General features: G+C 45.0%; 1 protein-coding gene across 1 annotated transcript in view; it reads right to left on the bottom strand.

Annotated features, from left to right (window-relative positions):
* PRPF19 (pre-mRNA processing factor 19) overlaps positions 1-12,806 on the bottom strand; it is a 218,870-nt gene extending 206,064 nt beyond the window's left edge. Inside the window, exon 1 of the mRNA XM_069628891.1 lies at positions 12,575-12,806. Coding sequence (XP_069484992.1) covers positions 12,575-12,593 — 19 coding nt within the window. The 5' untranslated portion in view covers positions 12,594-12,806. The remainder of the gene's footprint in view (positions 1-12,574) is intronic.
* Between the last annotated feature and the right edge of the window lie 1,017 nt (positions 12,807-13,823).

The following is a 13,823-nucleotide window of genomic DNA, read 5'->3' as shown; positions in this document are numbered from 1 at the left end:
TGTAGGGGTATCAGTGCGTTGTTGCACATAGATGGGTTTCTCATCTCGCTCATGTTCTTGAACATTTCTTTTTGGGCCTTTCCTGCTTTTGTGATCCGTTCAATGTGGAATGTCTTTTTGGCTTTTAACATTTCAGCTTTGTATAGTTTACTCTGTGTGGTTTGCAGTTTTTTCTCTGTTCGTCGTAGTTTTTTCTACATTCTTTTTCTAGTTTACTTTTTGTTCCCGGTGCTTTCAGATGGGGCATGAACAATCTTGCGATTGTTTTCTTTCGTGATGGGTGGAAACGTTTTTCCCGGTACAATGTTATCTATTGTTATTGCAATCCATTTTAGGATTTCAACTGTCCTTTCTTCTATGCTGGTCGGTTTGTGATGGTTTTGTGGATTCCAGTGTCGCGTTTGGTCTAAACGTTTGATGGTTTTCCAATGTATTTTCTGGGTTGGTGGGTTATTAGGGAGAATATCAGGTATCCTTGATGGTGGTTGGATTACAAAGGGTATACACTAAGGCGGTCGTTCCAGAGGATTTGCTTTGGGGGTGCGATTGGGACCAGTTTTTTGTTGCCAAAGACTGTATCTAGTATATTGCCTGCTGTTTGTGTTGCTCCCTTTACCATTTGTCTTAGATGCATTGTCACTAGTTGATTGTTTAGTGTTTTGGGCGAGTTGATGTTCTCTTCTTCTAACCAGATGTTTAAATCTCCAAGAATGATCAAGTGGTCGTTCTTAATTGGCATTCTAGTGACAGCTTCTACAAAAGGGGTCTACGAATGGGTAATACGTTGCTGCATGTAGACAAGTATAAACCTTACATCGGTTTGAAGTTCTGAGGTAAGTTGTATGATGAGCGATTCACAGTTTGTGATGTTTAATGGTCCAGTTATTTTTAGGTGGTCCTTTTATGCTACGGCGATCCTTCCCTGCTTTTTCCTGGTCTGTTGGCTTGCTTGAGATTGAAGTTGTTGGGTATGCAGAGGTGCACTATGGCCTAGTCGTTTTGGGTTAGCCAGGTTTCAGTGATGAATAGCTGGTCTATCCCTCCATCACATAGCAGATCGTAGATTTCTGTTGTGTGTTTGGACATGTATCTTTGTGTTTTTTTGTGGTCTGTTTTGTGTTTGGCTGTGCCTTTTGGTGGCCATGTTGGTGTTGCATTATTACTGGTTGATTGCATGTTTGGGTCTGTGGGCCTTCATTGAGAAGTTCAGTCAGGTTCCATATTGGGTTGGTCGTCTGTCGACATTGATGGTGTCTATGGTTGCTCCAGTTTTTAGTGATGAATGGCGGGGTGGTGTTGTTTCCTTAAGGTTGATTTGTGGGCTTTTCACGTCTTTCTCCTTGGTGTTCCTTTATCCCGTTAATGTGCTTGAGGTACATTGGAATCATCGGCTGTACGAGTGATTGGTGTGTTGGCATGCACAGTGTTAGGTAAAGCAATTTTGGTCTGGTTTCAGTGAATGGTCTTTTTCTGTCAAGCAAGCTGTTTTATCCCTTGGTGAGCATCTATTTTCAGATGTGGTGTTCTACGATTGTTCCATTTTGTTTGCTCTATTTGAGTTGTCCTCGTCGGTCTGTCTTTTCTGGTGCGTGGCCTATGGTACTGGTTTCTAGTATTAGAAGGCTTGTATTCTAGGTGGGGCGGGGGCTTGTCTCGAGTGAACTATTCTTCGCACCAGGATATCCCTTGGGTAGTAAACTACCAGTATCATGCACCCCACAAGGAGGGTCTCCCTGTGGTCATCTGCTGTGGCCTGTGGTTAAATCTTCCCTTGTGGGGTGTCTATCCTTGTTGATTGTGGCAGTTTTTTATTTGTATCAGGTTCACAGCTGTGAATGCCTCCCTGTGGTACCCATTGGTTTGATCTTCGCTTGTGGGGACCGTTAGTTTTCTAGTTGTGTCGGGTTCACAGTGGCCTTCCTGTGGTGATGTAGTCGTTGTGTGGTTCTGTATGGTTGTCTCCTTTAGTGGATTCTCATAGGTTTGCATTTGTATCAGGTTCCACCATGGCGAAAGCCTCCCTTTTGGTAACCTGTGGTTATTTTTTCCTTTGTGGGGTCCTGTGTGGCTGCCTCTCCTTATGGGTCCTGCAGTTTTTTGTTGCTTTCGGTTCACAGAGGCGGTGGCCTTCCTGTGGTGGCCAGGTTCTTGATAGTTACTAGGTGTTGCCTATCTTACATTTGAGTTGTTCTGTGGGAGGAAAAGCTGTGGGACCAAATGCACTTCAATGCGGTGTAGCCCACCACTACTAGTCTCAGTGGTACATTACCGTAGTTAGATTTAAGGGGTGGGTGTGAAGTTCACATGGGTGCAACTGTGGCTATACTCTAATGGCTCTATTGGCTTCACCATGGGCTGTATTCTAAGGATGTACGTGATTTTACTGAAAATAATTCAAAAAGGAGAAATATTTGAAAATGGTCATGGAAACATTACCGATAAAAACAATATGTTCGAAAATATTGGCAAAGGTGGAAATGCACCAATCCTTCTTACTGTTGTCGGAAATGCGACATTTGAATTCACTGTCACTTTTGGCGATCATCCTTTGCCATTCACTTGCACATACAGATGCCGACTCTTGTGGCTGAGAAGCAATTTCAGCAAAGAAAACGCCCATCAGCCACAGATGCATAACACACGCACAATGTGGTTTAGCAAACTCACAGGAACACGTGCACCGGTAAACACTTTGCAGCCTATCACAGAAGGCATGCAGAACCTGCCGGCAGAAGGACACCAGCACCACATACAAGATTGAAATGATTAAAGAATGTTTTCTTTCAATGTGTGCAAGCAAAATTTCCAACTACCTTAAAATACACAAATCTCGAAATATTGGGAAGAGTATGATATGATATGATATGGCATTTATAACGCGCCTATACACAAATGTTCCAAGGCGCGACAAGGCCTGGGAGGGGAAACAGAGGGAAGACAGAGACAACAATCCTACTAGGCCAGGTGACATTGAGATCGCGCAAGTGCAGGGGGAGCGGGAAGGGGAAAAGTACGATGGGAGAGCGGAGGGGACAGTGTAGTACATAGGATAAAAGTAAGATAAATAAAGACAATAAATAAACGTGCAGCCATCAGGTGTCAAGTGCTAGTCGGGGCATTAGGGGTACAGAACGGTCCCCTAATGCAAGAGTTGCCAGTGCCGGTGTGCTGGCGGGGAGGGGACCTGGGCCCGAGGTAACCAGTGCAGTTTCAGATTCAGCCAGGAGATCAGCAGTGGAAGAGGAGGAGAGAAAGCAGAAGCAAAGAGGAAGGTATTGAGGTGCTTCAGGAACCGGAGATGGTTCTCCTCGAGTTTCAGAGAGGCCGGGAGGCTGTTCCAGAGGGAGGCCCCAGCAGAAGAAAGATCTACCACCAACTCGCCGCTTGGAGAAGTGACTGACCTTGAGGGAATTGGAGGTGGATGAGCGAAGAGCTAGAGAGGGAAGATATTTAGGAAGAGCGAGTTGAAGGTATTTGGTCCCAGACCCCAGAACGCCTTGTGGACAATGCAGAGGGTTTTGAACTTAAACCTTGCTGCCACTGGGAGCCAGTGCAGAGATTTCAGTCCTGGAGAGATACAATCCCTGGGCTCGAGGCCAAGGACAAGTCCCGCAGTCCTGTCTTCGATGAGTTGCAGAGGGCGGAGAGTAGAGGCAGGTAGATTGCGAAAGAGGCTGTTGCAGTAGTCCAGCCTAGAGAGAACCAGAGCTCTGGAGACCGTGAGTTCTGGGGGACGGAGAGGAATGGAAGAATACATCTGAGGAGGTGCAGCTGGTAATGCGACTTCTTAGAGACGTCAGAGATGTGAGGAGAGAAGGAAAGTGTGGAGTCGAAGATGGTTTTTAGCCTCACAGGTGGGAGCAGGAAGAGGGCCAAGGGAGGCCAGCCAGAGAGTGAGAGGAAAGGAGGGAGCAGGTGTGCCGATGAGGAAAATCTTAGTATTACTGTACCAAAAAAATAAAAACTGCACCCACTTTCAGTAATCATTTTTACTGCAATCGAGATTGTATAGGTAACCCAAATGATTAAGCTTCTTTCTGCCTTTAGTCGGAAGAAAATAATTTGCCTTTTCCACAGTACCACGAAATTCTGGTGCAATAAAATAAAGAAAAATTACTATTCTATACTTCAAATTACGAATGAAATATAGTCCAAGACGAAAACATAAAATGTTTACTTACAAGGAATAATCCGGTGGCAGGAAATGGGGAAAGAAGATTTTCAAATAAATAGTATGTCTAGGGTAAGTCATTTTTGGAAAGAATCTATCTGTAGAAATGGCATTCGATCAAATATATGGAAACGGTATTCTAATAGTTAGTCTAGATACTGTGGTGGCTGTAATGTAAATACACATGGGTTCCTCAGTGGCTATACTCCAAAAGTTCTCTTAGGTTCAGTAGTGGCTTTATTATTAAGTTCAGAAGAGTTCTACAGTGGTTGAACTCTAGTGAGTTTCCCAGGTTTGGCCGTAGCTATACTCTAATAATTTGTCTAGGTTGAACAGTGGCTATGTAACTCACATGGGTTCATTAGCAGCTATATTCTGGGAATACACCTGGATTTAACAGCTGCAATATTTAGAAATTCACATGGGTTCAGGCAATGGTTATAGTATGACATTCACATGGAGTCAACAGTGGTTATTTTCCAATATTTAACCTAATTTCAATAGTGGCTATATTGTAAGAGTTTGCTGAGATTTAAACAGTTGCTTATGTAAAGTTCATATATGAGTTCAACAGTGGCTGATTTGTAAGAATTCAATATAGGTTCGACGGTGGCTATGCTCTGGTATTTCACCTGGTTATATTGTATGATTCACCCGAGTTGTGCAAATTCACCTAGATTCGACAATGGCTTTGCTCAAATAATTCCCCTAAACTCAACAGTGGTGGCCACTTCAGACCATAGCAGAGTGCAACATATTGGCCAAACGGGGGCGCAGCACAGTGGCAACCACAGTGCAGGGTGAGGTTCAACACAGTTGCCAACTAAGCGCGGCACAGTTCAACACAGTGGCAACCTCAGTGTAATGTGGGGTTCAACACAGTGGGCCATCTTAAAGGCGCAACACAGTAGCAACCACAGTGCAAGGTGGGGTTCAACACAGTAGCAGCCACTGTGTAAAGTGGGGTTCAACACAGTGGCCAAATTAGGAGCGGAGCACAGTTCAATACTATGGCCAACCCAAGAGCGCAGCACAGTTCAATACAATTCAATGGCAAATGTTCTAATACATTGTGTGGGAAATACGCCTAGATTAAAAAACAAACGAGGTGTGAGAAATACAGCCAGGTTCAAACATATGCTATGTGGGAGATAGACCTAGATTCAAAACATACAATTTGTGAAGAGTACTGCAAGATTCAAAACCTACACTGTGTGGAAAAATTTGGATTCAAAACATACACTGTGTGAAACGATCCAACAATAAACGAGTAAAAGTAAACCTGAAATCAGTACATTTGCCAGGTTCACCACGTTACCTACCCTCCACCCTTTCCCCAGCATGACAGTTTGGTCACCCTACCAGAGCCTCTAGATGCGATCTAGTGGCAGTGCAGTGGAAACTAAAGAGCACAGTGTAAATCAGCACAGTATTAGGAGCAGGTAGTATTACAAAAGTGGAAGGGTTTTACCAGGGCACAGTAATGGATGTGCTCTCTGCCCGCAACACCTTACCCGAGTTTGCGCTGTAGGATGTTACTTCAGGCGTCCATGGGTGAACATGGACCAACAAGGAAAGGGAGCAGCCCATTGCTCTAGCACTTTAGCTGGCTGCCCCGGTAGGGCCCCTCAATGAAGGTGTTTGGGCCACGTGTGCCGGAGAGGAAGCCAATCATGTCTCGGGAGGATAGTTCAGGGGGAAAGTGCTTGCCTTGGAAGCAAGACGACACGGAGCACCACAGGTTCGATCCCCGGGTTCCGCGCTTAGAAACCTCTGGGCATTAAGCGCGTTATGAATAACTTATATCATATAAGGGAGAGCGGGACAAAGACTAGGCCGGGGAAAGAAAACAGAAAACCAAACAATGCACCCCAAATAGAAAAGCACACACCACAATGCAGGAAACAATGCAGATGTGCAACTTACACTTTATATGTCTTCCAGATGTGTTGCAATGCTCATTTATAAACAGTCCCAAACAGAGTTAATGACATGTAGGACTTTAGAATGTTTGTGTGGCACCAATTGGCCTCGAGAGTCAAAAAACTCCCGTGAAGCGTTGGTGTCAAGCCAAAAAGGCCCCCCTAAGACATTAACAGGAGGTAGATAGCTTCCAGCTCTTAGCAATTTCAATCGCTAAAAACATTCAATTAAAGATCATCTACCCAATTCAGCTTCTCAGAAGAGATACCCTGTAATAACATTCCAGCCCACTGCGTGAAGTAGAAGCCATATTTAGCACAACACGGAACAAATTATGCAGGTATCGAAAGGGCTTGCTGCCTTCTTAAGCATAGCCAATAGAGGCATTTCATTTATGTTTTTCCACAGGTGATTGTTACTTCTTTTTGAGCGGTTTATCTGCAGTGGGAATTCCTGCAACAATGAGAGCCTTCAAAATTACTAGGTGATGTGCACACCCTGCTCCGTTAATGCACATGGAGAACCATAGTGTTATACTTAGAAGTCAAATGTAATGTCAAAAGAAAATTTGAAAAAAAATGTTGCGTCCAGTGGATTATTCTCACCGTTTGTGCAACAATCTTCCAAAAGTTGAAATTTTGTTTACAATCGTTAAGAAACACCCATCTCAATATTAAACGGAAGTCTTGTTTTTAACATCACCTGGGTTTCTGCTTGTACCAAACTCCTCTAATTCTTTTGGCATCTAGCATCTTAAATACTCAATCATACAAGGCATGAAATGGTCCCCATAACGAAGGTATTCGTCCTCATCTTTAGCCTTTAATGATATGTTTTCTTACTTAGACAAAACCTGTAAATCCACTAACCAGTACTCAACAGGTTTCTTCCTTGTCTTCCAGACCCCAAGAATCAGACTCATTGCTACCAACATGACCTTATCTATCCAGTTATCAATGGGCCTTTATAGTTCACTTGCACCATCTGAATATAGTTTGTTTCAAAACCCATTTGTTTCATTACTTGGAATAGGTACGGCCATTCTACCCTAATAGGTAAAGCCCCTTCTCTATAAAAATTGATACCGTTCTAGTGTTGTCCCATGTTTGCTTTCCAGAGATAAAACCTGACTGGTCTGGTCCTGGCATAGCGTCATTGGCAATATATTCTTCATTCTACCCGCCAATAACCCCGGGTATATTTAAGCATCTATTTTCAACGCCGCTATAGGTCGGTAGGAGCCACAATTGACTAAGTCTCTATATGCTTTCCCAAAAAGTACTACCTTCGCCTCCAGCATGGAGCAGGTTATATAATTTTGTAAGGAATGGTGTGATGTCCTTGCTCAGGGTTTTGGAGACAAATGCAGAGTATCCATCTGGGCCTGGTGTTTTATTACTGGGAGGTGTTTGATAATGTTGCCTACTTCTACTGTTATTTCTCTTTCGAGTGTCTCTATATTCATGTGTCAACTTGGGCATATCGAAGTTATTTTGTATGATTAAATGGTCTGGTCTTTCTGAGGAATATAATTGTTTGTAGAAGGTCGAGAAGGAGTCCATTATGTCATTAGACTCAGTAGAGATTGAGCCATCTGGCAATGTGATGCCATCTATGTTGTTATTGCTGCTCTGTTTCAGGAGTCTAGCTAGCATTTTGTCCGTTTTATTAGCCCTGATGTAGTATCTCTGTTTTAGATTTAGAAGCGCTTTCTCTGCGCTACTTGTTCACAGGAGATCCAACTGTCTCATACTGTCTTTCACTTTATACTAACCTGTCTTGTTTTTTGTCGCCGCCAGTTGTCTTTGGGCCTCCTTCAAATCCTCCTCTAGATCTTTTTCTTACCTAGTCTTCACTTTTGATTTTTGTGCGCAGAGAGAGATAATTTCTCCCCTGAACACTGCCTTGAAGGCATCCCACACTACATCTAATGGGGCCCAGTTTGTGGTGTTAAGTTCAAAGTAGGTTTTCATTTTCACCCTCAATAATTCCTGTACTACTGCATCATGGCAGACCTCCCTAGGTATCTTCCACGCCCAAACCCGGCTTTGTGGCCTCATCCCTTTCGGCTGGAGCCATATGGGGGCATGATCCGATAGGGAGATCGGGTCTACCTTTATCTCCGACATTGCTCCTAGAATCTATGGGGTTCCCCATGCGTAGCAAATCCTATAGAATGTGCAGAGGGCAGGGGAGAAGCAGGTGTATCACACTGCGTTCCTCTTTTTTGCTCTCCATAGGTCCCTTAATGCCAACTCTGTGAATGTGTCCTTTAGGGTATTAAATGGGCCGAGCCCCCTAGTGGGACCTCGACTACTCCCGTCTTTGTCGGGGTCCCAGGCCATGTTGAAGTTGCCTGTCAGTAGAACCTCCCCTTTTGCAAAGCCTTCAAATTTCCCTAGGACTTGTTGCAAGAAAGTCTCCTGTCCCGTATTAGGGGCATATACTGTGCCTATCGTGAATGTCCTGCTATCTATTTATCCAGATCCGACTTGACATCTACCGTTGGGATCGATCTGCCAAGGTACTACTTTGGAGCAACGCAAGTTCCTAAATCCTATCAGGACTACAGTGTTTTTATTTTTGTCATTAGCTCGATAGGTTATCGCAAACTGATGTAGATGAATTCTAGAACTTCCCCCCCTTTTTTTATGTGGGTCTTTTGTAAGAGGAACATTTCTGCCTCCCCTTTGTTAATTTGGGCTTCCATTGTTTTACGCTTCCTGGGGCTGTTTAGGCCTCAAACTTTGTGTGATAGTATTTTCAGCAGTTTCCCCCACCCATGGATCGGATTCTTTTGGGTTCGGTCCTACTGTAACCTCATGTGGTTCCGCATGTATCTCTACTGCGTTCCCATTGATCTTCCTCCCCCACCCTTCCTGTGCCAGCTTCGGTAACCTGGTGTCTAACTTCTGAGTAGGTTTGTTATCTAATTGCGGATCCCTGCTCCGCCTACATCATGGCTTTAGACACTGCCCTCCACCCCCGTCTTTTACCCCCTCCCTTCCCAACCTCCCCCCTCCCATTCCTGGTCCTTCCTACCCCTATCCGGTCAAGGTTCGGTATCTTGCGATACATACCAACTTCTTTTGGGAACCGGCCTGCGTTTCCCCAGAAAAAAGATTTTTGGTCTATTGGCCTTCTGTGGATTCCAAGTGGTGCCTTCTCAGTCCTGCGCTTGGCCTATTTTAAGAGCTTGTTTCTTCTTGGTCTCTCCTTTTCCACGTATTAGGTTATATTCCTTCCCCGCCCTCCCTGCTGGCTGTCTTGCATCCACTTTATTTGTTTTCTTCCTCTCTCTGTTTCCGTTGGGGGCCCTTCAGTTTATCGCTTCTTTTCCTTGTTGCGGTGGATCAGTCCTATAGCCTTGTCCTATGTTGGGATGACCCTACCCTGTTCTCGCTGGGTCTGCCTCTTCCTCCTCCATTCCCAGTATTGCGAAGCCTTCCGTGCTTTTACTGACCCCTCTGTTGCTTTCCGTCCAATGAGAAGTGGAGGCCAAAAGGAAATTAATTTGTATGGAATCTTTATCTATGAGAACCTTTGTCAGCCAACAACCTCCGAGACCCTGCACAATCAGGTTTCAGGCCAGTCAGGGGAACAGAATCTGACCTAGTCTCCATCTGGGACGACCTAAAAAGAACAGCTGTGTTGCGCTGTATTCATCCTACTGAACCTTTGTGCAGCCTTCGATCACACTATCCTTCTGGACAGGCTACAAACGCTAGGAATCAGAAACACAGCCCTCTCATGGATCTCCTCTTATCTCAAATCGATCACAAATCATGCACCTCCAACGGTTCACATCCACATCATGACCAGCAAGAAAAGGTCTCCCCTAATTTTCAATTTCTACCTAAATCCACTGCCTACAATCATCCGCTTTTACAATCTTACTTGCTACAACTATACAAATGGGTTTATAGTGACTTTTTCGACAGTCACTATTTTGACATACCAATATGTCGAACCAAAACTGGTGAATTTTTTTTCTTCTAATGCCTTTTTTTTGGGAGGGGGGATCCCCCCCGCCAAGCCCTATTTTTTTTTTTAAACATCTTTTTTTCTAACTAAACAAAACACTATAAAATAAAAACAAATTCGAAAATATAAATTCCGGCACTCTTGGTTCAACATTTTGGTATGTCGAAAAATAAATTCGACATTAACTGGATCCCATGCAGATGACACCCAGATCATCCTTAAAATCCCAAAATATCAAAGCTCCGGTAGTCCGGACCCGTCGGCATGCCTCTCGGATATTGAGCACTGGATGACAACTGACCGCCTCATCCTCAACTCTGGGAAAACGGAAATCCTAGTATGCGGGAAAACAGCCCTCCTTACCCAGACCTGTGGCCTCCAGTACCAGCAATTTCAAACATGGAAAAAAAACCTTGGCTGCACATTGGACTCACTTCGCCCAGCACACCACCACCATATCTAAATCCTGTTTTTTTCATCTATGGATTCTCAGGTGTATTTTCCCTTACATCACCTATCCCCACCGTTTTTCGGCCATCAACTCCATCATCATGTCCCGCCTAGATTATGCAAACTGCCTCTACCTAGGCGCTCCGACATCTCAACTAAGGAAACGCCAAAGATTCCAAAACGCGATGCAAGCCTGCTCATTAACCTACCCGCCAGAGAACACATCAGCCCTACGCTATAAGTCGTCCATTGGCTCCCGATTGGTCGACGCACTACCTTTAGAGCCATGTGCAACACCCACCGCCCCATCCACAACACCGGAATTCCTTCGAAACAAAATCCTTCCCTACCAGCCCACAAGGAATCTCAGATCTCGCACAGCATATCGCCCAGTGGTCCCACCCCACAACTCCTCAATGCTGGGCAGATCCTCATTCTCTGTCCAAGCACCAATCATCTGAAACTCCCTACGCCTACACATTCGAAACACTGAAAATCACCTGAAATTCAGTAAGGCCCCAACATCCTGGCTCTTCCCAATATCCTCCTGAATCATCTCCTCTCGAAACTACACTGCCGAATGCAACATTCCTACACAAATTAAAACACAGATGCCGGCAGCATTTGCAGCGGCTCACCCCAAAAGATCACCACCCCATAAACAACAGCATTCCTACCTGACAAATATAATAGGGAAGCCAGCAGCTTTCGCTGTGGCAGACCGCAATAAACTCACTCGCCCTGACCGCTCAGACTCTCACACCAGAGAGACCATGAATAATGACACCCTACCGCCCTCACTGGACAAAGATCGCTGCAGCCAAACAACATCAAAGCCTATGGTACGTATACCGGCTTACACCATGTCTGTGGACATCCATGCACTGTAGAATGCAGCTATGGCTATGCTCATCCGATCAAGCAGCGCACATAGCCGTCCACACTGAAACACCAGACGTACCTCAACACCTCTGCCACTAGCATACAGCGACTACCAACGAAAATAAATTGGGTATAGCTGGCCACACATCGACTCTTTTCAACAATAGTACTCTATCGCTAACTGCCAACATCGCCCACCCACGTACCTGACCATTTTGGGCTGCTTAGTTAAGCCTAGCCGGCCACCTAAGTCCTAGACCGGCGAAAATGCACACGTGCATCTCCGAATCAAAAACTCTACGGTTAAGGGCGTTCCAACCACAAAGTGCATGGAGGCCATACAAATGGGGAAATAAATGCTATGTAAATAAGCAAATACAATACAATGGGACACACTAGGGTTAAGCATAAAGATGACAAAATGTGGCGGTTTACGGTCTGTTAGTAAAGTCCTCTAGAACAGCAACTGTGCAATTAAGTACAATTTTGATTTTGCTTAAACTACCTGGATTGGTTTCCAATTTAAGGCGTAAACGTGTTCCAAATGTAAAATACAACATTCTCTATATTTGGGAAAGGGCATGAGGGGTGGGGTTCACATGCCACTCCACTAGACCCACGTCAGGCAGGTGAAGCCCACCTCCCTTCTAGACACTGTAGTCAGTCCTTACCGTATGGCAATATTCAAAACCACAAGCGCAAAAACAAAACTATCATTAATGGGGGAAGGGGACAATGCAAATATGTGCGGGGCCATTTAATGCTGGTAAGGTCCACTAGTCCACGTTTGTACTAAGCTAAGGTGCTAACCCTACTACAATCGTGGAGAAAGCGTCCTTTATTAAATGTCAGTGCAGCGGATGTACAGTCTGTCTAGAAACGCTGCATTACTCTGCCATTTTGTTTTGGTAGATGTGACAGAAAGCGATTGCCAGTGGCATTTAATCTATACGTAGGTGGAAGCACAAACTCTCTTCATCTATACATAGTCTGCAGATATTCATCATGGCTCAAGGTTTGACTAAGATGCAAACGTGTTTATCAACGTGACAATTTTTTTGTGAATGGATAGGGCTAGAGTACTGTTTATATGCAGTGAGCCGGAGTATAAACATCCTAAAGTATTTCCTCCATGTGAATGATCGAGGGTCACGTGGTACTTACTGGAGCAGGTCAGAGACATGTTTTTGGGGTTGACGGCTCGCGCCCAGACTCACTCTCAGAGGGAGACTCGCGCTGCCACCTCTCCCCAGGGCTAATGTGTACGTTCTGCACGCAGGGTCCTTCCGGTCGATGACTGACCGCCCTCGTTCGGTTTACGCACACCGAATTCTGCAGCACAGTAGGCAGAAGGGTTTCTCGCGACGAATTCCCCTCTTCGACCAATCAAAATCTTTCTTCTGCGCAGCCGCAAATCTGCCGTGTTGTGCTTGTGCGCACGCCGATGACGTCATGCGGCAGCTCAGTCGACTTGAAAGTGAAACCCGATATTGAAGGTACTGTGGGAGAGTCCCCACAGAAGTTACTGTTGTGCACGTTCTTTCAATCAATAGCTGATGATAAAAGGAAGAGGTGAAGTGAAGTAGGAGAGACTGAAGCATAGAGAACACAATGTACCACATAGCTCTCAACTCACCCGCTTTTGGCGGGTGTCACCCGCCTTGCAAAGGGCTGACTCACCCGCCAGGCCTCCTGCACGCCCATTCATTCCAATGGGCGTCTCACCCGCCAGAAAGAAAATCGGGTGTTTTCACCCGCCTTTGCAAGACAAATGGTTGAGAGCTATGGTACCAGGAGTCCAGGACTCTGCCATCGTGTCTCTCTCTGCCCTCAAAGGTGGATGTTACGAAGCTAACATTTCGGATTGGCCCAAATTCCGAAAAACGGGGCAGCGAGTTCCAGTTTTTAAATTCCTCAAGCACGTTTTAGCATGGCATGTGTTGCTCTCATCCTTTTGTACATCACAGACCAGTTCCACGTACCTACCTGGCTCTGGACAGGTTCCTGATTGCTGGCAGATGATTATTGCCACCGAGCTACTGTACAGAACCCCTGATTTGCATATGTATTGATATCACAGAAAATAACATCATAGCTGCCAAGTTTCCCAGTTACATGTGTTGACACCTCAAGCCAGTCCTGATTGTTTTTCCAGTTGCATGCTGGAACTTGTTTCCTTTTTCCATTGTAAGACTGAGCTTACAAGTCCCAGCATGTGGGCAAAACAGGACTGGTTTGAGGTGTCTGTTAGGGCGAATTTTCGTTTCTGTGCCAATTCCCTTTAACCTTAGAAACCCCCAGCTTGCTGCACTCAGGACTTTTTAATTTTTACTTCTGAGTGGGACGTTTTCCCCCCATTCCATTGTATGTTTTTCTGACTAGGATGTTTGGTTCCTTACTGTTTAATGGAGTC

This window comes from Ambystoma mexicanum, chromosome 12 (genome assembly GCF_040938575.1).
Source record: "Ambystoma mexicanum isolate Mex_15411 chromosome 12, UKY_AmexF1_1, whole genome shotgun sequence".
Lineage (NCBI taxonomy): Eukaryota > Metazoa > Chordata > Amphibia > Caudata > Ambystomatidae > Ambystoma > Ambystoma mexicanum.
Note: the sequence above shows the minus strand (reverse complement) of the source record. Positions and strands in the feature narration are given on the sequence as shown.